This window comes from Xiphias gladius, chromosome 22 (assembly GCF_016859285.1).
Source record: "Xiphias gladius isolate SHS-SW01 ecotype Sanya breed wild chromosome 22, ASM1685928v1, whole genome shotgun sequence".
Lineage (NCBI taxonomy): Eukaryota > Metazoa > Chordata > Actinopteri > Istiophoriformes > Xiphiidae > Xiphias > Xiphias gladius.
The window spans coordinates 28,141,982-28,169,938 of record NC_053421.1 but is presented as its reverse complement, the minus strand read 5'-3'; the positions used below and the strand labels follow the sequence as shown (position 1 = coordinate 28,169,938).

The window sequence follows — 27,957 nt, the reverse complement described above, 5'->3', positions numbered from 1 at the left end:
CAAGGCGACGTAAACCGTCTGGATGCCGAGCGTGTTGCGCGGAGAGACGCAACCTTACAGGTTCCCCTTGACGGAAGCATCATCACCCACTCTGCCACGAAGCTCCGACAAAGCCGCCGTCCTCTACCTGCCCATCAACAAGCTGAGTCCAGCTGGTGAAGACAGTGGGACATTTAGCAGCTCAAGAGCCAGATACGTCTCTCAGGAGCTGGTGTGGACTTCCTGAGATGCCGTTTCATAATTATGAGATGAAAGCATCTCCTCGTCAAGACCCATGGCCCCTTCTCTGATCAAAGTAGCTACACCAACTGGTGTTATGAGCTGTAGCGGGTGGTGGGTCAGTTAAGAAGGGGCCGACGGGGTTTCGGCTAAATGGTAAAAGCTATGTTTCAGTGCTAAGTGCATCAGCCAGCTGTTCAAGAGAGACGTTTTTAACCTGCTAAGTCATCTTGTTGTGGGGTTCCTCTACCTTAAAAAAGCCAATAGCTGCAGCTTTAATCGTGATTTATTGTTCGCCTAAAATTCAGCAGTTCAGTGGTACAAGTTTGGGGACCTCTGCCTCAGACTGTGGCCCCTCGGCCCTCGAAGCTCCTCATTTACTGACACAAAATTGAAAGACGATTAATTGCCATCCTCCTTATTTCTCACTTGTTCACCCCTCGGTGCGTCCCCCCCCTCCCAGGGATTATGATGTTCCAGGCGGGAGGAGGAGGAGGAATGGGGGGAGTGTGTGTGTGTGTGTGGGGTGTGTATTGGTCTTTTAACACTGCCTTCATCGCAGTTTCTCCTCTCTTCCCCCCGCTCCGGTCCGGACACAAGTCAAAGCCTCTGCCTCTGCCGCTCGAGAAGCGGTCGGTTCCACAGCCGCAGCGCCCGGAGGCTCCTGGACGAATCTCGCTCGGAGACACAGACAGACGGCAAGACCTGCACCTGTCCGGAGGCTTCGCGGAGACACAAGGGACAACTTCTGAGAACCGAGACCGAGAGTTGAGCCCGGTGAAGATGAAGTAAGTCGCCCACATCTGTGTCATATCATGATGAATCAAAACCCTGACTCTCCAGTGATGCTTTGCCTGTTACACGCATTTTTTATTTATCTCGTATTTTCTCAGTCAGTTTTCCATCTTTATCAATAAACTGGTGACACTTTGACCAACGTCTACCCCTCTACCTTGTTAGTGGTAGTAACTGGACAGTCGTGAGTCAAAAGAAACGCGTGATGTATGCGTGGCGAGGCTGCGCATCCATATGTGAAGTAACGCCGCCAGCATCAGCTGTCACCTGCTGCAGCATCACCGTACGTCTCCGCGGAGACTCTCTGCGTTTGCGAAAGGACCCGGGCGGGAATAAACGCGCGGAGCCTCGATCCGAGTCAAAGTCAGGTCTTGCCGTCTGCCACCGAGCAAAATGAACAATGCGTCCTGGATTCAAAGTGAGAGAACAGAAACATAGTCAGCAGACTTTCCTTCAAGTACCAAAAGCCAAAGTGCACGTTCGGCAGAAAGGCTCCTTTCAGAGCGTTTCATTGTTATGTCATGATATACACATGTATATCACGGTATTAGGTTATTACCGGCACTGCATCAGTGTGTAAACGGCATTTTAGTGTTGCAGCTGAGCAAGATGGAGGAAATTCAACGGCTTCGTCTACTGTTGGGTTAAGTTACAATAATGCATCGTATTTTTTATGTTAGTCGATGCTACGCATCCAACCCCTCAATGTGCACAGTATCTACAGGTGTCAGGTAAAAAGCACGATGTTTCCCTCCGACCTGTAGCATCAAACGGAAATAATCAAGTGCCTCGAAGTGTAACTGGGCGAAGTACTTGGTTAAGTATACTGCACTTGGTTACGTTCCACTGAAGCACATGGGAGTTGGATGCGGACAAGCACTCCTTCCGTATCCTGCCAAGGCATTCATGTTCTGACGCCCAAAATGTATTCCGGGAAAGTCTTAACGGAAGTCAGGACTTCGAGTGGCACATTAAAAGGCGGATTCTGATGCCACGACAAAAGAGGGAGGTGAACACACAATCGGTCAGGTCATCGTGAGACCCGTTAAGATGCAGAGGCGTGTGTCGGGTGACAGCATTTAAAAACGCGCAGCCTTCCGCAGAGTGCCTGACTTTGATCCTTAGAGGATTACAGGATATGCCACATAAAAACAAAACACCATAAAGCCTCGTAGCTGTTTTTCACCCACCGGCAATAAACTGGGATATTATGGGAAGATTTGTACTCTGGAAATGCACCTGTGGGAGTTTTCCTGGAATTAAAACAGAGGAGGGGGCAGGTTTTTCAGTGAAACTGGCAAGTTATGTGTGCATCTGTAAATCTAAAGGAATGAGTCCTAAAATCATCATCCCCCTTTAAAGGCAGACCTAACAGCATCCAGGTGATAAACTGTAATTGTTTATATAACAAATGTCCGAAGCTGTGATACCACCTTCAAAATTCCAATGGAAATGTTTGCTCTGTTGCATTTTTGAATTTGTTTTGTTTAAGCCAGGGCGCAACATTCAGTATAAAGGACGACTGAAGCTGTGATTAGCCACAATGACAAGATGCAGGTCGTCCTTTTGGAAGAACCGGCAGGTCACCGTAGACGGCGCCTGTTGCTGCGAGCGTCCAGGGGTTTAAGATTGAGCAGCGGGCTGGGCCGACCCTTCGGGATAGAGAGAGCAATGTGTGTAGGCATGGACGTAACGTCAGGTGATTTATCAGCAGCACGACTTCAGGTTTCCGTAAGCCACTGGAGGCCAGCGTAAAGGTTCGAGAGCAGGAGTAATGAGCTCAGTTGGCTCGCCTTTCGTCAGAACCAAGAGAACAGCAGCGTTCTGAATGAGCTGGAGTTGTTGAACTGTCTTTCTGGGAAGACCAGACAAGAGACGGTGGTAATAGTCCACCCTGCTGGACAAGGAGAGGAAGGAAGTCCTGAACGAGAGAGACCGCTGATCCTCGCATTTCTCAATTTTCTGTTAGACACTTGTTCCTATTGCGTGTGCAAAGGCTGCAGTTTTCAGGTGGTGGGTTTTAGTCTGAAACTCTACCGATCTGTGGTGGTTTCTCAGTGACTGATGGTGCAGCTGGCTCGTGGTCGCTGCGCAGCCGGAGGGTGTAGCTTCTCCACAGTGGCAGCAGTAAGTCTCCAGCAGCCCCCTTCCGAAGTGCGGCTCCAACTGAGTAACGAGTGCAGACCAGTGCCGTGTTTGCCGTTGTTTTCGTGTCACCCTGTCTGAGGAATGAGACCTTATAACTCACAGCAATTCTGCCTAATCAGCTTGTGGTACGCAGACTACAACGCAAAGGAACTCACACACACACACACACACAACTCATGGCTTTTGTCACTTCTTTAAAAGTTTTGCCCTCCGGCGCACAGAGTCAGCGGCTAACAGCTAATAAGACATGGCTGCTGCCTGAGGCTGACTGGCGAATTGTTCCAAATCCTTCCCGTGAACTTGACGTCTCTCTCAGCACTCAGTCATGCTGTACGGGGCTTTCTTCCTTTCTGCCACCCTATTCTCTGAGAGGTTGTTTTTCCAGCCCTCCCCGGCTGCTCCTTGCTTCCTGTCAGATTGTGTCTGTCAGGGGGGGGTCGGGTTGCCCCTGGAGATGGGCAGACCGAGTCGTCCGAGGTGGCGCGATGTGGGACCGGTGGGCTCGTATGACGGAGGAGCCGACGAGGGGCAAAAGCAGGGTAGCGGTGGTGGTTCTTGCCATGAGAAAGCGGAGTGGTACGGCTCAGTCGGGGGGGGGGGTCAGGTTTATCCAATGATGGCTCAGCAAGTGGTTTTGTACCCTATTCTCAAATCTGAACGACAGAGGCGAAGGGAGACTGTGTTGGTGGCGTGGCTACGTGTGTGAGAGCCTGGGTGAAGGGGGGGGCCAAAGTCCCTTTGACATTATTGATTTTTAATCCTGTATTGAATCCACTTAAGGAATCAGAATCCTTTCTCACTTTACGAAGTACATACAGTTGTATCTAATTAGAATAAAAAAAACAACAGCCTAACCTTAACCCAGCATATTGACCAGGCAATAGCCAAGTTATTTTTGGCAAATTACCAGTGGAATTACCGTTAATTGGCTGCAGCTGGTATAATACACCACCTGCAATATTTGTCATTTAAACCAGTGATAGCGATGGTCAGTGCCAGCGAAAAGCGAGGAGCCCGTAAGATGATCGATTTCCACATTGAACCAGGAGAGAGAAAAGATTTGAGGAGACTTTCAGATGCCCCTAAAGTTTTCCAAACTTGACTTGAGCTTTCAGAAACCAACCCACAGCGTTTCAGTGTTTTCGTAACTGCAGTTATTTCATTCTCTCAAGAGACTGATTTTCCCAATAAATGAATGACAACACAAGCATCTTCTGTGATTGGCAGGGCACATTTCAGCCGCTTTTTCCCGTCATCGGTCTCACGCGCATTTAACGGACTAGATGTGCCTCAGTTTTAATCCCTACCGCTCCCTACACCAGCCGCATAATAGATCGCATTTCACCCAGCCTTTATGCGCACATCTAGAGATTGCTGTGATCCGTTCCGCTGGATCGGAATCGGCGAGTGGATACTGACCTTATTAAGTGGATCGGTCGGATGTGACTGATCCACATTAAAGAGTTTCTTCATCAATGTCAGTATAAAATTCCGCGGTTTCCCCAGCAATCCATGGCCCATATATGCAGTAGAGAAACGCCCTGAAATGTACCGTCTTGTTTTCAGACATCAGATTGGTATTGTTTGTTGGTATCGGGAGAGAAAAAGCCAGATTGGTGTATCTGCCCATCGGTAACCACAACCTGACTGACTTGAGCCGCGCGCGACGAAACGCGGCCGTCGCTTTTGTTCGAAAGGAGTCGACGACACATTGTGGGTTCCGCTGCAGAGTCATCCGGCAGAAAAGTGTCGTTTCAGCTGATGAGCCTTCAAACACACTCAACTGTCCAACTCCAACTGGACGCCCTGGACCGTCCGTCGTTGCCTTACCGCTGCCTCACCAACGCAGCCCCCTGCACTCTTCTAGCTCAGGACTATTTTCAGAGTGAATCCCCGTTCGGGCATCTTTTTAGTATGAACCCAACGCCCCCCCACCCACATACTGTGTGTCCACTTGTTATTGCACGACGGAGGTTTCATACTTCATCGTGTGACGACAGCTGAGCATCCACTGAAATTTGGCTGAAAGCTCTGGAAAGAGCTAGTAAGTGGACTTTGAGGAAGTCCATTTACTTTAGTGGACTTCAGCAAGTGGACCAGCACTCACATCACACGCTGGCTGAAGTGACAAATGGGCCAAACTCTGACAAAGCTGGTGCAGTCCTTTAAGAATGTAGTTCCCCCCCCCCCCACCCCAACCGTCGCCCTCCACACTCCCCCTCCTCCTCCTTACCCTTCCCCCTTTCAGCCTCAAATGACCTTTCCTGGCAAGCCGAGCGGTCAAACATCCTCTCTCTTGGCCCCCACCGCCTTTCCCTCAAGGTGAAGTCATTGGCTATTCAGCCACTTGTGATGTTGCCTGGGATGTGTCCTTCGCCTGCTCTGCCTCCCCAGAGGAAAACCACCTCTCTCTGTCTGTCTCTCTGTCTGTGTGTGTCTTAGAAAGACTGAGTCAGACAGATAGTTGATAAGTCTGGATCTGAATATTAGCAGCTGTCAGGAGGATTTGTGGCAAATTTGTCCGTTTCCTTGAGGTAAACACGAACTGAAACCAGTGTGACGGGAAGCTGACGGGTTTACACTTGGTTTGCCCATTTAAACCTTTACCCTCTCAATTATTATAACTTTTCAGACTGTTATAAAGGTGAAAAACGACGCCACTTTAAAATAATTTCTCTTTAGGTGCATTTTCTTTCCCTTTCTTTCTAACCTTTTAGCTATTTAGGGGACAGTAGGGCAAAATAACAAGTAGCGAGGGGGGAGAGGGGGGAGAGGGGAGGGATGACATGCAACATGAGGTTCCCAGCTCCCGCAGCACACGGGCAGCGTCTTGAGTCCTCCACGCCACCCGGGCACCCGACCACTCACAGCTTTGTTGGCGAGATTAAGAACGACTACATCATCTTCCTACAGTCGCACAGAAATGCAGACAGAAAAAATGACCAGCTTAGGCGACGTGGACGCAGCTGTGCAGGCCGTTTTGATCCAACTCACAGGACGAATAACAACTGCTAAATTGACACGTGTCTCTGATTAATGGGAAAAACATCAACCTTTCCCAGCACCTCGGGGTTACGCTCTGCATGAACTGGACGACTGCAATAAAACGGTGCTGTTGTGATGTTATTTCCGGGTCAGGTAGGTGACTCTAAATACCGCAATACCCTTTTATCAGGTTCCTGCTGATCTTTAGCTTAAGCCATTATCAGTGCAAACAGCAGCTGTTAAGCTCGGTGATCAAACGATGCTTCACCAACTGATCCTCGGGAGCTGCAGTTGACGTTTCTGCTGAAGTCTTAATGTCCACAGGCTCGTTCCTTTGACTGTCCATTAAAGAGCCAGATATTCCCCAACACAGTTGTCCATCTCTGTCCTGACGACTCAACCGCGAGAGTTTCGTGTCCACTCAAACCTTCTGCTGTCAGTCACCTAACACGGCCTGTGAGGAAAAGATCGGGACCTGTACTTCCAGAGCAATGAGACATAAGAAACAGTGGCCTGCATCAGAGGTTAACTCATGTCACATTTACTTGTTTTTGAATGCAAACTTCTGTCATTTTCACAGTGTTCATGTATTTTTTGTTTGTTTTTAACAGAATAGCTTGTTAGTTGTGTTTGTTTGTTGTCTTCAGTTGTAACTAATAATCTTTATATAAGATGCTGATGATTTTCAAGGACACCACACGACATTTGCCATTTCTTTTTCATACCCTTTTCCCGTAAAAACCTTACGTATATGGATATCTCGCAGTCTGAAGTTCTGCTCAGTGAAATGATTTGAACGGCCGGCTTTATCCCATGTGGCATTTCTGTCTTCAAAGCTTTCATTTTGGAATGACGTAGCCAAATTCAGGCATTAAAAAAAAGCTTTGAGTGATTATTTATTAATCCTGTTTTGATTAGAAATGTGTCTCTGCTAAGACCCAGAAAACAAACTTTAATTTCCTTCGTCACTGCAAGTTTAATTCTCCTTTCACTCAAAGGGAAGCGATGTTGACATAACTGTGATGTCTTTGATTTTCCCCTCAGATGCCAGCATTCATCCTCAGCAGAGACAGACCGTCCGCCTTCCTCCCTGCTCTCCACAGGCTGCTTAAAAAAAGAGCTTGTATAAAAGATTAGCTGTTTTGACTCATTCGGCCTCATTTACTTCCTCCAGGTGAAATGCGGGCGAAGTTGGTGACGAGGCAGCGACGCGTCAGAAGTCGCCAGCTGTTTGCTCTTTGTTTCGGTTCGGTCGTGCCTGGATGAACTGATGAAAGAGGGAATCGGTTTTTCATACGTTTCCTGCGTCTTCCGCAAAAATGCAGATTTCTTGAAATAAACGGCTTTTTTGGGGGTCAGGCAGTGAAATGTGATACTCTGTATTCAAATAGCTCGGGGACAACTCAGTCAGCACGTCTACGTGTACACAGGAAACCAGGTAACTCTGAGAAATGGGGTTACGCAGGAAATCAGACAACGTGTTCACAGGCTCTTTAGGAACCTGCTTAATGTAAAATCCACGTGTACATCCAGCAGGTCAGAGGTTGGATTTCTCCCCCATCCGCAACCTTATTTCCGAAGCATGACTCTCTTTTAATGCCTCTGTGTTTTCGGGACGTCCGTCCCTCCGTCCTTCCCGCCGTCCCTCCGTCCGTCCCATTCTCATGAACAAGATATCTCAGGAACGCCTCGAGGGAATTTCTGCAAATTTGTCTCAAACGTTCACTTGGACCCAAGGATGAACTGATTAGAATTTAGTGGTCAAAGGTCAAAGGTCAATGTCACTTTGACCTCACGAATCAAAAGTAATTTTTGGCCGTAACTCAAGAATTCATACGCTAAATATGATTAAATACAATGAACACTTTTTATTAAATATTAAGTTATTTTTAAACTCTAACTTGACTGGTTGGTGGAGGCAATGGAAGAATCCAAATCTAAGCAAACGGGCGGAAGCCTGAGTGGAGCTGAAATATCATCAGCCAGGCAAGATAGGATGGTAGACGCAGGCAAACAAGACTTACATCAAGACAGCTTGATGTAGAGTAACAGTTACTCTCAAAATGACCACATTAGGGACGACATGCAGTAGAAGAGGTGAAATTAGCTGCTGAGAGCCTGAAAAATGTTGAGTTTGAGGCTCCTTGAGTGTACTTGTATGGAGACGGAGACTTCTTGGTGGTAGCTTTTAGTGATATTATATTGTGATTACTATATTTTGTCCAATTCCGTGGCCATCAGGTCATGACGGTTTTATCTCTCGCTACCATTTGGAGCGGTCGGCGTTCGCAGTTGCCTCACGCAGCTTTTCTCTTGTCGGATCAAAGCCTTTCTAAACACGGTGTGAGATCACTGGTCATCATGTTTGTCAGCCACTGTTGCGGGAGAAAGAGAGGAGAAAACTTAAGTTGTCCTCAAGCAGAAAAACCATTGTCCTCATAACAGAGGATTGTAAGGACATAGGATTACAATACAACAAAGAAAAACAGGGTATGAAAAGGAAAAGTGAATCTACTCGAGGATAAAAGGAGTGGTAATAATGGTAAATCTAGTTAGGTTGGAGGCTGGGCTTCAGTCCGACCCTCCAGGGAGTTCTGTGGGAATCAGAATTCAGCTCACACGCTGCTGCTCTTGAAGTCTGACTCACAGCAGCTAAAGCTCCAAGGACACACAGGCTCTGTCTGTCAGAGTCTGTCTGTCTGCCACACACACACACACGCACGCACGCGCGCACACACACACACACACACACACACACACACACACACACACACACACACACACACACACACACACACACACACACACACACAGTGGAGTTCCCCAGTATAACAAAAGAAATCTTAAGATTTTCATCAAACAAAATCATCTACATTATTGTTGGGATCACTATTTATTTATTTTTTTATTTATGTATTTAAAATCATGTCTCCCAGCAACTACAGCTGCGAGCCACAAAAACACTAGAGTTATTATGTCACTTTCGCTATTGATCATTAGTTAATCTGCATCGAGTTGCAAAGCCATTGATTCATTTAAGGCACAACACAAATCTGCACCACTGCTCTTGTTTATTTAGCCATAGCGAGCCTTGCCGAGATTAAAAACGTCTTTCTCGACAGTGTCCCGGCTGAGACAGCCATTGATAACACTGAGTTACAGACAATACAAGACGGATTACACAAAAATATGCCGCAATTTAGAATTAGACAGCAATAGGATCATAAATCATTAATACAATTTCTAATACAATGAGATAAAAGACTATTCCTCCCAGAAACAACACAAGTCCTCACACCGCCTGTGTTCCAGGAGCGATGCCGCTGCCGACTGCTCACGGTGTAAATGTGTGATGAAAGTCGGCAGGTTGCCACCTGTGAGTCTGATGAATGGCTCCGAGTTTTAAGTGGATGTGTGTTGCCTGTAGTGAGCGTCTGAATTCTCTGGGTTTCAGAGAGCGAGGGAGCCATATTTGGAGCGATATCTGGTGATAGCCATGCTGCTCTGCCATCAAATATCAGTGCTAAGGTCCCGTTTTTGACTGGGGACTTCGACAGTATGTTCGGCCTTTAAGTGATTTAGGTCTTTAGAAGACTTTGTCCAAGCGACTGACAACAAGAATGTTTTTTTTTTTTTTTGCCTTGGTCCTTTTTCAAAAATGATGAACTGGTGCTTTTTGTATTCCAGTGTCATGTTTAGGAAAAAGAAATAAACAAAAGACGTAATACTTTTTCTGTTGACATTTTAAAAAACCTTAGTGTACGTCAACTCATGATCAATATCAAAGCTGTGTACCTGTCCTGGATACCACATCACTGGGTATTCAGCAGATGAGCGGTCAAGACAAGACGAGGGAGGCATTTAGCATTGAGTTATTCTATTTTCTTCTCACTGTCAATAAATCCCATCAGAAGACCAAAGCCAACAACGTGTTTCTCAACACTTTCTGACGTCTTTGCTCTCAGCTCCAAGCCCATTGGTTCCTGCTGAAGATGAGAATCTCTTAACGGTTTACGTGTAGTTTCATTTTTCAAAAACGGCTCCGTAATTCGCCAACAGAGCCTGGTATTGTAGTGTTGAGCAAACGCTACTCAAACGGGAGGAAATGGTGCATTTGTTGGGGACTGTTTTCAGCGGCGGATTAGTCCACATTTGGGGCAGCAGCACTGTGTGTGTGTGTGTGTGTGTGTGTGTGTGTGAGACTGACTGAGTCGTGATAAACCACAGTTTGTAGTTTTTGGACAACAATGGCACTGAGGAATGAGATATATCAGGTTTTAGGTCGACGGACACACACACACACACACACACACACACACACACACACACAGTTAGTAGCCTGCATTTTGAACACGCTAGAACAGCAGCTATGATGGAAAGTGAAAACAGGAAATTAGGATGTAGATGTAAGCGTATACTTTAAAACAAAGTCTCGCTGAAACTCCGCAGCCCAGAGCTGCTTGTGATGAAGCATTCTGCTCCTCCCCCCCCCCCTCTTGTCTTTGACCCACAGACTGGATGTGCTTCTGCCCGCGCTGCTGTGTGCCATCTGTCTCCTCGTCCTGCCGTCGTCCTCTACCCCCCACAATGACCCAGGTACGCATCCCTCCCTCCCTCCCTCCCTCCCTCCCCATCCCCGTCACTTTCACTGCTACCATCCACCCCTGACATCCTGGACTCCATTAAATCATACATGACCTTTGACTCTTGAGGGTGGGGGGGGGTCGTGGTCTTAAATCATTTTCTGTCAGTCATAGTTTTTGCTGACACGCACACTCTGGAAGTCATTTTCAAGGGTGTCCAAGTGTCCTGGCAGAAAATCAGGGTCAACTGCTACTCGTCTTGACAGACGTTACAAACTACTTCGAACACGACATTACGGTATGTGTGACTAATTGATTTGGGCAACTGCAAATGAAGGGTTTTCAGAGGCGTTTGAGCTTTAATTCGAAATTACTGACCTCTGCTGGTGACCAGCAGGAACAGCAAAAACATGATGGAGCTACTCTTGTGCTTTGCTAACAACCCTACAAACCTCCTGCAGACATAATATTGTCATTTTGTGGTATAAGGCAGCAAAAATTAAAAAAATAAATAAAAACGTGTGCACACGTGTGCATGGCTGTAGTTACACCGGCGAGTCATCAAACACCTCTGTCCAATTAAGGTTTTTGCCTGTAGTCCAGCGCTGATGTTAAATGTCAGGCCCCGGCTCCGATAACTGGGTAGAGAGGGAAAAGCAAATAAACTGGATATATCGTTGAATGGAGGCTGGAAATGACTAAACTGGCTTCTTGTGAGCATCTCAGCTCTAAGCTTTATTGACAGGGGGAGTTGTTGATGTCGATATTAGCCATGCTAACAGCATGGGACTGAAGGGACGGCCATGTGGGTCGGTCTCCAACCTTGGTCCGGGCTGAAATAGCTCCACAAACTTTGGATATATTGCCATGAAACTTGGAACAAACATCCGTGAATTTCTCATGGATGTTGTCATGGATTTATTTATGAGTTTATACATATGTGTATATGTACAAACAACCATACACAACATATACGACTACTTGCTATTACCTGACTAAATTTCCATATGTAGGTCAAGTGACAACAGCTCCCTTTGGTACAAATGTCTGTGAGGATTCCCAGTATACAGATTCTCTATATGTATTTTTTTAAATGAGCTTGCCTCCCCTCAGATGATTCGAAGCTTCTCCACGTGACCATCTCCACCCCCCTGCCTGCGTTCGCCGCGCTGGGCGGCTCTCTGACGTTACCCTGCCTGGTGTCTCTGGCCCACCCTCCACCGTCTCCCTCCACCAACGGCCGCCACGCCGTGCTGTCTCTCCCCCGGGTCAAGTGGAGCGTCCTGACTCACGGCCGCGAGGCGGAGATCCTGGTGGCCAGTGGAGACAGGGTGAGAGTCAGCGAGGCCTACAAGGACCGAGCCTCGCTGCTCAACTATGCCTCCTCTCCCGCCGACCTCACCCTGCGGCTGGAAAGCCTGAGGCAGAACGACACCGGCTTCTACCGCTGCGAGGTGCAGCAGGGCCTGGAGGATGCTGACGACGTGGCTCACGTCAAGGTCAAAGGTGAGAACCAGACAGGAATTTTTTTTTTATAGGAACAAAATAAGAAGATACAGCATAGACAATAAATAATATATAAATATTAGAAAAGTAAAATATAAAAAGAATGTTATACAATCAAAATTAAAGCAAGGTATGTTTGTGAGGCTAATGATGTACAATGTTTTTTAAAATGTGACACACCCTCAAATTATTGCCTGAAGTTAAACCTGCGATGACTGATATGTGGCTCTGTAGCTGCTGAATGCTCCACCATGCTCACCAGCTGCTCTCTGACTGGGTCTTTCGGCTGCTGGCTGCCGAGCAGGTAGTGGACAGTGGCTTTTTAAGGCCTTCTCTCCTAAAAAATCTGCCTTCAGCGGCCAAAAACGACGCTATGAGAGCGATGAGAGTGAACCGGAGCAGTAAAGCTGTGGTCCGGACCGATAAAGAATGAGCTGAAACTCAGTGTAAAGCTCCGTGAAGCCGACGGGAGCTGCGGGTTCAGCTGATAAATCTCTGGGGGTTCATCACTACCAGAGACTCCTTTCACGACGTCACTGATACACTGTTAATATAAAAATACTGACTCTAGCTGCTGCTTTATAAAAACAAACTCTGTTTTTCTATGCCAACAGAAATTGAATGAGCTTTACAAGATTTGTGTTTATTGCAGGTCTGTCGTATTTGAATTTATTTGCTATTGAATAGTATAACAGCGCGATATGACAGCGCTGTTATTTTCCCACAACCTGGATGTAACTTCTGCAGAACTGAGCTCTTGTTTGTCAGGCAAAAAGGATGTGTGCTCTCAGCAAACATCTTGTGTTGATGGATGACTGTCTGAGGTTTGGGGTTTCAAAACAGACAGAAGACAGCACTGTGTGCTGCTAGCCCACGGATCCGACCCAGGCACACGGAGGTAAATAGACAGAAGGCAACACATAATATGCGAGCACTTGTCACCGGGGTTATTTCTCCCGACGAGAAATAACATCGGGCAGGCGAGTCAACACGTATGACGCGTTGGCTCGGAGTCCGTGAAAAGTAATTCGACGGACGCGCTGAAAAGGATCGAGGTCAAATAAACTGTCTTCTGTTCAGCAGAAAAAGGCTGCTTTGTCTCTCATACTCCTGTATCTACTGCATATTATACAATAGACACTCAAGACCTGTAATGAATGGCTGCCTCGTTCAGCGCCAGCAGAGTAAGAGAGTATGGATTCTCTGGCCACAGTCATTTGTGAGCTACTACATCAGGCAGTGAATGCTGCCTTCACTTGCATTGAATACAGACAGCAGAGAATCCAGAGTAACACTCTAATTCCAGGAGACGCAGTTGAAAACTGACTTGGACAAGACACACGAGGAGGAGATTTGTGCCTATGGCAAGTTTTTTTTCCCAGTCAGTTTGTTACAAGAAGAAAGACTTCAAAGAGAAGCACAAGAGACAAATGAAGGAAAGTGCTGTCTGTGTGGTCCAGTCTCAGGTTTATGGTCAGTACAACAAGTCCTCCAAACTAAGTCGCAAAACCTGTTTGCTGTCACTGCCTTCTAATGACCCGTCAGAGTGTTTTCTGATCTGACGCCCTTAGTGAGAGAACAACATCGTTTGTCACTGCCTTGGCTGGTTGTCAGTGCGTGGCTGCTCCCAGGACTGTCTCCCAAGCACTGGATGAGACGGTCCTGAAAGGGGCTACAGGGGCTTTATCCCCATGCTTCCCCCTGACAAGTCGCAGATAAATTAGGCCTTCACTCCGGACATTTTCCCCAGTAAAGCAAGAATGTGGCCAAACGTGGTTCTCGGAAAGCCTCTTAATTTCAGTACAATGAATCAGGCTTTTGCCTTCGAGAGACGGTGATGGTTTGTGATACGTTATTAATCCCTGCCAGGATTTTTTTTCTTTTTATTTACAATGCAATTGTGCGACCACACAGGAACTATCCTCCGTAATATTATGGTAAAACATGTCTCTTTTTCGTCCCAGGTTGCGCCTGGTAGTCATTATTCATAGAACGAGGGGGAGTTGCTGTCTTGACCAATAATACTCATAATTCTTTGTGACACCAGAGGACATAAATGTTCACAGTTGAATCGCTGAAGTACAACAAGACCTGCTGTCAGTCACCGGAATGAGATTTTCCGGCCTGGGTCCTGATGATGCGGGGCGGCCGTGGCCAAAACTGTCACTGAGTTACCTGTCTGTCAGAGTGACTTCATGTTCACTCATCTGGGTTCGTATTTAAGGAGTCAGTGTAAACGCAAACCAGGCCAGAACTAAAAGGCAACAATAAAGCATTTATCCGCCCCTTGGTCTGGACCCAGTTAATCAAGCTACAGGTGCAAAAACCCTTAGAAATGACTGAGATATCGATTTTTACCCCCGCATTACTTAACCATATCTCTGCAACACTTCAGCTGAAAAGTCACCAACTGTATGTAACATCTGATGTGATCAAGACATCGATATATTGACGATTTGACGACTCAAACCTAATTTTACTGCATAGGTCACCCTCCCTCAAGTGTTGATTTTGTAGAATGATCACATAAAACACTACGGGACCCAGGATTCACAGAGCACTTGTTCTGGGTTTTACAGGGGTGGTGTTCCATTATCGTGATGCATCCAGCCGCTACGCCTTTACCTTCGAGCTGGGCAGAGAGGCATGCGAGGAGATCGGCGCTGAAATGGCCACTCCAGAGCAGCTCCTGGCCGCCTACCACAGCGGATACGAGCAGTGCGATGCGGGCTGGCTCTCCGACCGCTCAGTGAGGTGAGGACCCGAAAGAAAACAGGACACGTCTGGGCTCGACGCTGGATCAAGTGGGCTCTTAGCTAGAAAATGCTGCATTTCGGGTAATTCTGGAGTCGAGGTTTGAGGCACTCAGATGATCGGGGTATATTTGGCAACAGCCCAAATTGTTAGTGCGGCTCCACGTAAACAAAAAACACCGAATTGCCAGACTGACGTGTTGCTGTCTATGTGGATGGGGGAGCATCCGGAATGGAGGTCAGTCAGTTTGGAGGGCTGATAGTGCACCACTCAGCCAGCTAACATCGGAACACAAAGATCATCAATAAGCCGGGAGACACTCATCTGATCTCAAACCAAACCTTTCTCCCCACTCCAACGCTCCCTCAGACAAGAGCTCAAACAAGTGTGGCGGTGGGAGTGTTGCCATTACAAAGGAGGAAGTAGTGTTTCAATGCCGTGTGTCATTTCCTTCGACAGATATCCCATTCAGATGCCGAGAGAGGGATGTTTTGGGGACATGGATGGACTGCCGGGAGTGAGGAACTATGGACAGGTAGAGGCTGATGAGCTGTATGACGTCTACTGTTATGTGGAGAATATTGAAGGTAAGGCAACCAAAAGGACATTTTTAGAATTTACTTTTACAGCCTGTGCCTTGTTTTTGTGGTTTTGGTCATTTGGTTATCAGTTATGACAACTTTGTCACCAGTTAATGGGATTAGAGGATGCGATGATATCATTGCACAAACACAAGAGTGGTGAGATGGCAACTCGCGTCCCATTTACACAATATCCCAAAAGTATGTGGACACCTCTGTTTAGTGTGCTTCTGATTTCGGACAGTTTTTCAGTTTTTTTGCCCCTGAGTTCCAGTCAAGGGAGATCTTAATGCTACTGTATAAAATTATATTTTACATAATATTGTTCTTCCCAGTTTATGGCAACAGGTTGTGTTTGTCCCTTTCCTGTTTCAACATGTGCATAAAGCCAGCTCCATAAAGAGCCCTGATGTCAACCCCGTCCAACACTTTTGGAATGAACTGGATGCAAACTGTGCCAGGCCTTATCACTTACATTTGTTGGACCTCACTAATGCTCTTGTGGCTGTATGTGAGAAAATCCCTGCAAACAAGTCATTGTGGAAAGCCTGAAACCAGAGGAGTTGAGGCTGTTGTAGTAGCACATGAATGCCCAGGGCTTTGGAATGACATTCAGTTTTTACATACGGATATAATGTTCGAACACTTTTGGCTGTGTAGTGTACGTAAGCCACTTTTGGAAAACCATGATAAAGCTACCGGAAATGTCATAATCACGCACTGCATTGAAAAAACTGTGTGCACAGTTATAGAAACAACTAGAATGGCACTCAGTAGAGTGCATGCATCCACCAAACAAGTTTTTAAAAGCTGTCTAGCTCGTATAGTCGAAAATGATGTATGTTATCTGGACCTGCACCAAGTCGTACAAACTCGTAGATCTCAACACCATAAATACGTCTGATTTTTAACATCAAGATCAATGCATTATATTCTGAGAAACTGATGAAAATTCCTGGATCTGCCCCTTTAACTGGATCCACACCAAAATGTAATGGGTTTTTCCCCGGCCCAGGCCGCGGCCCTCCACCAAGTTTGGTGCAAATCGGTTCAGTACTTTTTGCGTAATCCCGCTGACAAACAAACAAAGGAAACAAACCAACAACCAAGCAGACATGGGTGAAAACATAACCTCCTTGGAGGAGGTAATGATAAGAGGAAAGTAGTTCTGCAAAATCTTATCAACTGGGCATTTGTTTACAACCTGTCTGATCTGACTAGTGAATTTAATTAAAACCTACCACCTGTACCCCTGTGTAAAGGTGAGGTGTTCCATGGCTCCGCCCCCCAGCGTTTCACCTTCTGGGAGGCCAAGGCTCACTGTCTGAGTCACGGGGCGGAACTGGCCACCACAGCTCAGCTATATGCGGCCTGGAATGATGGACTGAACCACTGCAGTCCGGGCTGGCTGGCGGATGGAAGCGTGCGGTACCCCATCGTCACCCCCAGAGAGCGCTGTGGAGGCGGTGAGCCTGGGGTCAGAACTGTCTATCGCTACAGCAACCAGACAGGCTTCCCCGAGGCCGACACACGACATGATGTCTACTGCTTCAGAAGTAAGAGAGCATTTTTTATACCTAGGTGTCGTGATTTTTTTTTTTTTTAATGTGTTGTAAGAGTTGACCCCTATTCTATGGGGTCCTGGTCTTAGAAGCTGGAGAGGATCTTAAAAGATCAGGACCCCTGGAGGGCTGTTCCCTGCCTGGAGATCAGGACCCCTCCAGGTGTTGCAATAAAAATCTTAGGGGTCGTGAGATGATTAATAGAGTAGGAAAGGGAGGAAATTCTATTATTTTAGGACTTATCTCTAATCTTTTTTTCTTGTGAAATATTGGATAGTTGTACCTGACCTAAAATAATCAACTGAAACATTCTGAGAAGGCTACAAGGGAAAATCTGCACCTTGGTGGACTTTGTCACTACTCATGAGGCCTTTCTCAGTCTGCATTTTTCTCCATACTTGTGTACTTGTGAAACACCATCAGTCAAAGTCCAAGCACTGTTCCAACTTCAAGACCACATTCAGCCAAGAATGGTCCAAATGCCTGGAAACGTTCTCGCTCCCCCCATTTTATCACGAGTTCTTTGGGAACTGACATGTATGAAGTTGAGGTATCCCAGCATGCATTTCACACCGACCAGTGGTGATGGAGGACAGCGATGAATATGTGGTTGATATGTCAAATGAATGCCTACTAAGTTGCTCCCACATAGTTGCTATTACTAGTTGTCCACCGGTCAACTGGTTTGGCTGAAGTTGATGTTTTTCTGTTTTCACAATTAACGTTGTACAATACCGCTGCTTCTATATACACTGGGTTCCTTATATGTATAGATCTTACCATAGGCAGTGTATGACATTAGATTTAATTCTATTGAAAACACTGAGCATAACAGGTTTACCTGTTGTTGGTCGAAGCCCCAAAAACGCTCATCGTTGGGGCTTTGCGTTTAGGTTGTTTTGTCCCACAACAGGTGTACAGTTACATTTAAGTGTGTTCACCAGAGCCTGGCCTAGCTCATGATGTGAGCAATAATGTTACCCCAGTTTCAAATTGAATGCACTGCGTCCTCCTGTTTTCTTGGCTGTCTCGACTTTGACTTCAAGTTGCCTAACGTAAAAGAATGCAAATTAAAAAATTGGTGGTCCCAAGGTCCCAAAATGAAAAGGTTTCATTGTAGGGACTCACAAGCTGCAAAAATTGGGATCAGCTGCTTAAAGCTACTGTATTTTTGCTTGTTCTAAAGTTACCAAAAATAATGTGATTAGCCTCCCTGTGGTTGAAGTTGCCCACTTGTTAACTCTAATGATGAAGATCACAGATGCAATTTGTTCCTTCTAGCATGCAAACAAGCTTTCTTGTTAAATTCTCAATTGAGTTTAGTAGTATTAGGAATAGGTCCAGTACAATCTTGGACTATATAAATAACATTTTTCAATTCTGCTCTTTATTCCAGGCGATAAAAGCCCTTATACCGAATCTCCTCAGGATTTTCTTGCCACTGAGCCGGAGGACATTGGCCAGGACATTGTTTTCTTAACTAATCCTGCTCAGGGGGAGGTTAGCCTTAGCGAGGTAACAGCAAAAGGGGGCGAAGAGGTGCAACATGCCCAGACGGTCAGTCCTGTAAAACAGGTTCCTGTGGAGGCTCAGTCCCCAACACTGTGTTATAACAAGGAGCCATTGCTCACAGTAGACCTTCATCAGTCTGTCACTCCTCCATCTGAGCATCAACAAACCTTTTCCACCAAAGATACCTGGGAGCCTGTAGAGAAGGCCAGCTACCCAGAGTCCTATCAGCCAGCACCTGAAGAAAACCCAGACACAGATCACGAAGAGTCTCACGAAGTGCATCCAACATCTTCTCTGAAGGCTGATGGCGCAGTAACTGCTGGAGAAGACTCCACTTTACCCACAGCTAATGAGACAACTTCAGAGAGCAGAGAGCCCTCAGAGTCTCATTTTTCTGAGAATAGCCAAGAGACTGAAACCTTGGATATGCTAGGTGTTAATGCAACATCTGGTGCTGATGCAAATGAGCTGCTCAACAGTTCTTCGGAGGTGCATCAGGAGGGTGAGCTTCCTGTTTCACATGAGGACCACACTCCAGATGTCCACTTGGAACATGCCTCTGAAACTGAGCTGGTCTACTCGAGCACATCTTACGATGTTTCAGGACAGCCAGAAGGGGCCAGCACTAGTACTGTTGAGGAGGTATCCATGGTGACTACTTCAGCCCTGGCTGGGGAAACTGATGTCCACTCCACTACACCACCTGTGAACCATCCAACGGAGGAGGAGTCTGGAGAGGAGAGTGCAAATCCTCCTCCAGATGAGGCAATACAAGACCTGGTAACTCAAAGCTTGATTGGTATGGACACCTCTGCCATTTCTGAACTGGTCCCTTCGACTGATTCAAGTAAGTATACAGTGAATATTAAAGTCAGCACATTACAGGGACCTGATATTTGGCTTTCATCCCTATTCTAGTTACAGTATCTAGGCCATTTTAGAGGTACCTCCGTTGCTAGTGACCCTGTGAGGGTCAACTTTACAACTTTACCAAACGATAAATTAAAAAAATAATAATAATTTGGCCTGTGATGTCTCAGGCTTGGTTTATAGACTTGGGTCTGCTGTCATCAGTCTCGACTGTTCTCATGCAACATTAATACTGTTAATACTTAATACTTAATAATAATAATTAATTAATACTGTCACTGTAATAGTCAGTTTCCAGCTTGAAAAATCCTGGACCCCCTGAAAAGGCAAACAAATATACAGTAGATTCCTAATTTCAACCAAAATCTGTCTTTAGGATAATAAACCCCACATTTTATGGCTGTACTGGGGTACTACATTGTCAGTGCACAGTATGTTTAACCCTCACATGACCAACCCTGGAAACTCTACAGTGATTATGTTAAAACGCATGTTAGGTTAGCATGTTAGGGCTAACCCTTATGTGTATTGTATTTAACATGTTAGCCTGTTGGGCTTTTCAAACTAAAGCCAAGGCTGACAGGAATTTGGCCATCAAGCAAAGAGGTACATGTTAGCATGTTGGCTAGATTAAAAATCAGGGGAGAAAAAAGTAAGTAGGATTTATCCTCTATCAATGTCGATAGATGACTATCAGTGTCCGTCCCAAATTTCGTCGTAATCCAGCCAAGATGTTTCCCTTTAAACCAAAGTGTTGGACCCACAGCCTGACTGACCAGCATTGACATGCTGAGGCCGACTTTACCAGCATGGCTAAAAACATATCCTTGCAAATATATAAAATGTAAATAGTATATAAAGTAAACATCTACAAATTACAACACATAAATCTTCTGTTGCACAACTTGTAGTCGAGACAGTTAATATTTTATGTATTTCATTGTCACCGATGGTGATATTTTTATTTTCTGCTGTTCAAACCAAATTGCTTCAGAAAAGAAGAGACATTTTTAACATATAATTTCAGACGATCCCTTATCTTGACAGGTTACGATCCTACTCAAGAGCACTCAGGTGTAACGATGGAGTCCTCCGTCCCAGTCGACCGCGGTGACGGGGACTACAATAGCACTTCAGGGGAGGCAGCACCGGATGACCCAACGGAGCAGAGTGGACAAATCCACTCTGCAGAAATCCCGACAGCAGAGGTCATAACAGTCACAGACGAATCAGGCTCCAGTGTAGATGCTCCTGTCCTGAACAGCGATCCTGTCACTTTGTTGACATCCGTAACCCCGTCTCCCGCTTCTGTGGAGGTTGAGGCCAGCTCCCCAGAGAATATCCCCTTCATACCCGAAAGCACTGCTTCATCTGGGGCCGGACCTCTGGAGGACCTCCAGGAAAAAAACGAACAGGAGGGATTAGGAGAAAGCCCAGAAGTATTTCTCGGCGCTACGCAAAATATCACAGGCAGTGGCCCAGAGGAGAGGGAACAAGACGCTAGACAGGGATCAGGTGAATCATCGGGAGAAAGCGCAGAGATGACACCAGAACTTCTGTTGACAAACCCGACTGTCTCAACAGACCACACTTCTGAGGGAACTGATGGTGTGGCTGGCACTGGTGCACCTCCTCCATCAGATGTAAAAGTCACACTGATCCCTCATCTGACCCTCACACCCGGCTGGGAACCAGAGCCCTTCTCCTCCACGCCGCAGGAGTCTCGCTCTGATCGAGAATACAGCGCTGAGCCTCCTGCTGCTGAGGAGTCCGATGATGTCTCTAAAGAGCGAGAGGTCGTGCTGGAGAACACCACCAGCAGCGTTAATGGTGAGATTAAAGGATCGGTCCAACAAAAACCTCACTTTGGGCATCAAACACTTACCCTGTAGGTTTCAAAGGTGTCTGCTGAAACCACTAATGCAGCATAATCCACTTCTCATCTGTGCATGCGTCTGCTCAGTACATTGCAAACACTCTTTATTTCCCCAAAACACTTAGCTGTTCGCGCTTGTGTTTGTCGTTCATGACCAACATAAGAAACCTTTGTTCCATAAGACAGAAGTACACAGCTCTAAGTGTGCGAGCAACAAGCAGAGGTTTTCTATTTGGCCACATTGTGGATCAATAATCTGTTTACTATAACACGGGTTTCATCTTGTATTCTGCACACAGGAGAATGAGACTCAGCCACTCAGAGCTGCGCATGAATTAGACACAGTGCAGGTCTTAATTGTTAATGCGCAACATATCGATGGTGACAGAGGACGGATGACGTGTTTTGAGATATAATTTTCGCTTTTACGGTCGATGGATATTAGAGTATTTTCACAGTTTGACACTAGTTATTAGTTTGTGCTTCCATTTAGCTGGTATGAAAATTAAATTCTGCGTTACATTACTGAGAGAATTATTAGTCCCCTCTTTTATTCTAAATGCCAGATGCAGTGAAGCAATCAGTTTGCATTGTTTGTTATAGGTATTTCTATATGTTGATCAGCTTCGTCATTTTGTTTTTTTATTTCCCATATGACCCTTTGTGGCCTCCATATATTTAGACGGACAATTTGATTTGATTTGATTTTTTTAAATTGTAAAGATTTGTCTCAGCTGCTGTCGACCGAATGAACACACTAGAAGCTTTTTATTTTGTGTGATTTTAGTGACCTAGTGCTGGAGGGGGCCCGGTCGGGGTTCAGCACCTTTTGCCACTTTGAGCTTTTTCCCGGAGGATTTTACAGTAGAAACTCAGATTTTATGGCAGCCACGTGGACTGTAGCAGGCAGCGATACAGAGAGGTTCTCCAGGTAACAGTTCACTAGGAATATTGCTAGACTGTATATGTGGCAATAATAAAAACACCAGCCGTAAGTAACTGCTGATTCGGGGACTGGTCCTGTCTCCAAACTGGCGAAACAGAAGAAGGTACTGTGCTGCAGTTTTTTGCTGCAAGATAAAAATGTGCTCTTCATATTTTGATTGATTAATTGTTGGACATTGCTGCTTTAATTTAAAATTCTGGTGTTTTGGAAAACACCACCCAACAAAACTCTTTGTTTAGACAAACTCATTTCGTGAGACGTCTTTGGAACAGTAGAGCCCCACAGACCTAAATTATTTTACTATCCATTTTATTAGTTAACATCCCTTATTTACTGACATAAAGTTTACTTGTCTGTGTTTAGAAATAACCTGTTGACATATAATGAACTGTCTCAACAGAGCATGGATCCGAGACAGGTGAGGGGGAGACCGGCACAGAGAGGCCCTCAGTTGAAATATTTACAGGGCATCCGGATGAGGAGGAGACTCCCAGTCCGACCCTCACCACAGACATTCAGGATGTGACCATCTCTGCTCCCGCTCTGCACCCGGAGGACTTTAAAAAAGATGAGGAGGAAGAGGCAGCCGCGGCTGCTGCCAGGGTTTCTGCTGCGAGACAAGGAGCCATTTCAGGTACCTGGGCTCCGTGAAAGAAGTGCTGCACGTTTGATGATAACAGAACCAACAGATGGTGTTAGAAGGGGAGGTCTGTGTCTGAAACTGCCCAATCAGCAGAGGGAGTCACTGTGTGCTGCAGTTTAGCAGCATAAAGTGAACTTATAGCGAGCGCACGACGGGAATCTCCTCACTGTGTCACATTAGAAGGGTTTTATTATCCATCGGGATGATTTAAAAAATACAACCAATTCAATTGTCTTCTAGAGTCTTAAGATGCTTTGAACTGAAATGTTTTTCTTTGATTTTTTATTTTTTCACGTGCATTTTCACTTTGCAGGGATGATACAAACGAAAAATGACTCAACATTTTTCTGAATGATACAAAATAAAAGACTTTTTGGTTGAAGATTATTATTGTGACTCAGCCCAGTGGCAAAATGAACAACAAGCCTTCAATTCTTTATACATCTTCATTTGAAAATACAATATAAAGATCACACGTGACATTTCACGGTGTTTATTCTTTAAAAGCAGGTAAAAAAAAGTTTTCTTTATTGTGCAAGCATGAAATGAATTCCATCCCTCCTCTATTTACAATCTATTTAAACTAACAAATTTACTATAATGTTGCATAAGTAATAAGAAACTTTCAAATGATTACAATAATATTAAAACCAAAACTTGATTTTTACGCTTCACACACAATGACGAGTACCACTGAGACTGCAGCACAGCCCACAGTGACTCAGCAGTGTGTCCCATCCCTGATGTAACAGCTCCCTCTGCTGCCTCGGCTTTCAGGGAATTTTTATTGAAAACCAGACTTTAAAAATGGTTTGAGGAATTTGTTGGATGAATTTGTTTGTGGGTGTGCAGGACTCTTGCACTCAAGAAAAAAAAAATGGTGTTACCAAAAAAACCACATAAAGTCAGACAAACTTATGAAACTCAGAGCTCAATACGGAGTATTGAGATCATTTGAATACCTTAGATATTGAACAATGACTACATTGAAACGTTTGTCTAAATTGCCCTGAGTTCTGTTCTTAAGCCCCGTCATCTTCACATGTCTGCAGACTTCTGCCTGGACAGCCCTTGTTTAAACGGGGGCACTTGTGTCGACGGTGAATCAACAAAGTGCCTTTGTCTGCCCGGTTATGGAGGAGATCTGTGCCAGACAGGTTTTTTTTTATTTGATAATCCTACTGTGTAGACACACGATCTTCTAAATACTAATGAGACCTTTCTACTAATCAATATTTCGGTAGTTTCTTAATATTTTTCTCCCCTCTCTCACCCCCTCTGTCTCAGACCTGGAGGAGTGTGAGCCAGGCTGGGAGAAGTTTCAGGGCTTCTGTTATCGGCACTTTACCAAGAGGCAGAGTTGGGAGGCGGCCGAGCAGCACTGTCGGCTGTGTGGCGGACATCTGATTTCTGTCATGACCCCCGAGGAGCAGGACTACATCAACGGTGAAACCTGAAACCGCTCAAGAGCGCCACACGAGTGGTAGCGATCTGGAGGCAAAGATAACCCGACTCTGTGATTTAGATGTAATTGCTCGGAGCCCGAGAAGCAGATTTTGGGAACATCGTAGCGAGTTAGACAGTACACGTTACAAGAAAGTGACCTTTTTGCCATGAGTAAAATGCAGCCCTTTGGTTCAGCCAATGACGTTACTCACTCGCCGTCACTCCCAGACACTCTAAATTATAAACGGCCACTTTACAAAAAGCAGACCACACTTTTTTTTTAGACTGACTGAAAATCTTTCAGACATTTCCTGTTTTTCAGTTTCAGGCTTTCTTTTGGAAATCAGCTTGCAGAGCTTTAAAATAATTGCAGGGAAAACGATGAATCAATAACTTCCTCTGACATTGAAAAATTGACAGTCAGGTGTTAATGTTGTGAGGTGATTGCAGAACGCCTCAAACATAACCATTGAAATGACCTTTTACGGTATAAAACCATATACAAGGATGTGAGAGGAGAGAGTGTTTCTTCCTACTGAGAGGCTGCTGTTCGCCGGGCAACCACCAGTTCTCAGACGCTGGGGCCATTCCCTCAAATGCAACAACCCCGAGGCGGCTGGGTTCTCTGGCTCGCTGAATGACACCTCAGCAAGGGCGACCGTGTTTCCAGCAGCAGATATCAAACTAGTGATCTTCCGCCCCTAACATTCCTCCCATTCAGGCTCTCGAGAAAAATTCAAAAGGGATGAGTTTTTGTTTTTTTAACAACGAGGCCTCTCAAATTTGTCCAGACAAGACATAACAATGACCTTTCATGTCGTCCATTTTTTTTTTTTTTTTTTTGAAATGCCATGGTTTTGAAGTTGGTGTTGGTATTTGGTCTGGCAACAAGGCGATGAGATAATTATCTGACATTCCTCTGGTGGCTGTGTCTTACTGTGCGGGCAGTTGCCATGGATCGTACGGACTGATACTCACTCCGTTACGTAAGCAAGAGTAAATGCGTCCGCTTTACAAAATCCGTCAACTTTGTGAGAATGTCCAAAGCAGGGTTGTATAACGGGACTATATATTTATAAACAGAAGTATATATTTTTGGGCACAAAGTCTGTTAAACTGTCAAAAAATCCCCCCAGAACATTAAGTATATTATATTCTACACAATAAAGTACATAATGTGGCCTCGGAAAGGACTCTGCTCTGCGTTCTCAGTTTGGATTCAGTATTAACTCTGACTTTTGATTTGATCGGAATGATCTGATCTAGTTTTGACTTGGAACTGGGCCTATTTAATCCTGGTCCTTATAACTGTCCCTCACTCATATATAGCTTTATATACCATACCTACTGTATATAGCTTTGATACAGTGACCCCCTTGTAGTGTTTTCTCACTCTCATATCCTCTAATATTTATTTTCAGACAAGTACAGAGAATATCAGTGGATTGGACTAAATGACAGAACCATCGAGGGAGACTTCCGCTGGTCGGACGGGAACCCTCTGGTGAGTTCGACAGAGTGTTCAAAACCTGTTTGGACTTCACGTGTTTCAAGTCAAGGTTTGGCAACGCTGTCAACTGCAGAGGAGAATAATCGTTTGAGCTCTTTCTTTCTAAACCCATCACACCCGATGCAACGGTGAGATCAAAATCATCACTTGATTGAGCTTTTTCCCTCACGTGACTCTGTTGTTATCTTCTCTCCGTGTCAGCTCTATGAGAACTGGTACAGAGGCCAGCCTGACAGCTACTTCCTGTCCGGTGAGGACTGTGCGGTGATGGTGTGGCACGACGGCGGCCACTGGAGCGACGTACCGTGCAACTACCACCTGTCCTACACCTGCAAGAAGGGCGTCTGTGAGTTCACCTAACTGAACCGCACCTTTTTCCGGTGCAGGTCTTGTCCTTAAATCGCCACAAGTGGTCAGGATCTAAGTAGCGAAGAAGTTGTCTCTCCATTGTCCTTCCACCCAACAGCCTCCTGTGGCGAGCCCCCCCAGGTTCCCTACGCTAAAGTGTTTGGGAAGAAGCACTTGCGTTATGAGACGAACACCAAGGTGCGGTACTACTGCGAAGAGGGTTATGTTCAGAAACTAGATCCTGTGATCAAGTGCCTGCCCAGCGGCCAGTGGGAGGAGCCTCTGGTTACCTGCGTGCCAAGTAAGTGCTTGCACCGACTGACCTCTCTGAGCACCGGAGGGGAATCTAGGACTCTGGTGGGGGAACTAATCCCCCACAGTAGACGCATGCGTTGCATCTTCGATAAATCAGCAACATGAAAGATAGCATGTGTGGAGGTGGTGGAGGTGGTGGACGTGGTGGAGGGGGCTGGAACAGCACACGGCACAGTGATCGTGAGAAGTGGGGGGTTGTACTGGCAGCACTGCACACCTGTCCGAGTTCCGATTGGATGTTACTGGTCAGCTGACGGCAAAGCAGCACAACTTCAGTGCTCTGCCTGTGCTAACGTTATGCTCCATGTACGGCCACGATGAAGACGCTCTGAGCGGCCTGATGGTTCCTCAAAGGCTTCCAAGAGAGCCTTGCAACAGAATCCCAGAAAACGCTGAATAGGAGCAGCAAAATAAACAACCTCAAGTGTGAATTTTTCATTTGTAAACGGATAGGCCTAAAACCTCCAGTGACACATTTGCCCCGTATTTTTGGTTGTACTTGCGTTTATCAGAGTCGGGTTATAGTGGTACTTTGAGTGACACGTCTAACATAAATAAAAAGTGTTGAGGAGGGAGATTGGGAGGACGGTGGTGCAGCAGTAGTAAACAGAATGATTCAATCTAGAACAAGATTGTGTGAAACTTTATAATGAGCGCAAACATCACTGAAAATATTTGGAAACACTCCTTAAACATGAAGTTCTTCCAACACAAACTGAATGATGTGACTGCACCGTGGATTAGATTGCTGTGCGTGCAACTGAATTTCCATCCATTTTTAAAAACTTACATTCACTTTAAAGCTTTTGTAGATAGATGGTGTGCTGCTGTTAGGTATATAAAACATTTTGTGTTAGGTTTGTGGTGTTTGTAAAGTAGAAGGAGCCCTGGTTGTCAGAGTTTGCATCCATCCATCCATCCATCCATCACCTTTCCACAGTGACTTTACCAATGTACTCCTCTCATGGGAAAAGAGAATTTAAAGGCTCTGAACGTGTACTTTGCTATTTTTCTCCCTCCTCCAGCCCATTCAGTGGAAGAAGACTCAGTAACCTTACCTCCTCACCAGAATGAGGAGGAGGTCGTGGAGGTCGAGGAGGTCATCGGCACGGCCACAGAGAGAGCAACGCCGCTGTTGTGGGACATTAAGTGGAATGTGTAAAGCCATCCTGACTTTTTTTTTTTGAAATACTATTCCTCGTCCTGTTTTCCGACTTGTCTTGTGTCTCTAAAGACTCCCCAGCCCAGTTTCTGCATTAAGTTGAACTATATAAAACTAATCTTTCATATTAAAGAAAGCTCAAGGCCACAGTTCATACAATCATGGAAAATCTGGAGAAGTGCCGTAATCCAAATGT

At 45.6% G+C, this 27,957-nt stretch overlaps 1 protein-coding gene across 1 annotated transcript; it reads left to right on the top strand.

Moving 5' to 3' along the window:
• Nucleotides 1-22: 22 nt before the first annotated feature.
• Nucleotides 23-27,761, top strand: bcan (brevican). Its single transcript, XM_040117462.1, has 16 exons — nt 23-164; nt 782-1,007; nt 10,661-10,743; nt 11,844-12,236; nt 14,816-14,990; nt 15,450-15,577; nt 16,834-17,127; nt 18,530-19,492; nt 20,563-21,345; nt 22,738-22,971; nt 24,033-24,137; nt 24,268-24,426; nt 25,848-25,930; nt 26,138-26,282; nt 26,403-26,586; nt 27,623-27,761. Exons 1-16 carry the CDS (start codon nt 23-25, stop codon nt 27,759-27,761), a joined length of 4,236 nt encoding a protein of 1,411 aa, XP_039973396.1.
• The last annotated feature ends 196 nt before the right edge of the window (nt 27,762-27,957 follow it).

Coding starts and splice junctions, on each gene's coding strand:
- bcan (XM_040117462.1), top strand. CDS start 23: ATGCCGAGCGTGTTGCGCGGAGAGACGCAACCTTACAGGTTCCCCTTG. Junction 15,578..16,833: donor TTATGTGGAGAATATTGAAG/GTAAGGCAACCA, acceptor CCCTGTGTAAAG/GTGAGGTGTTCCATGGCTCC. Junction 19,493..20,562: donor GGTCCCTTCGACTGATTCAA/GTAAGTATACAG, acceptor TTATCTTGACAG/GTTACGATCCTACTCAAGAG.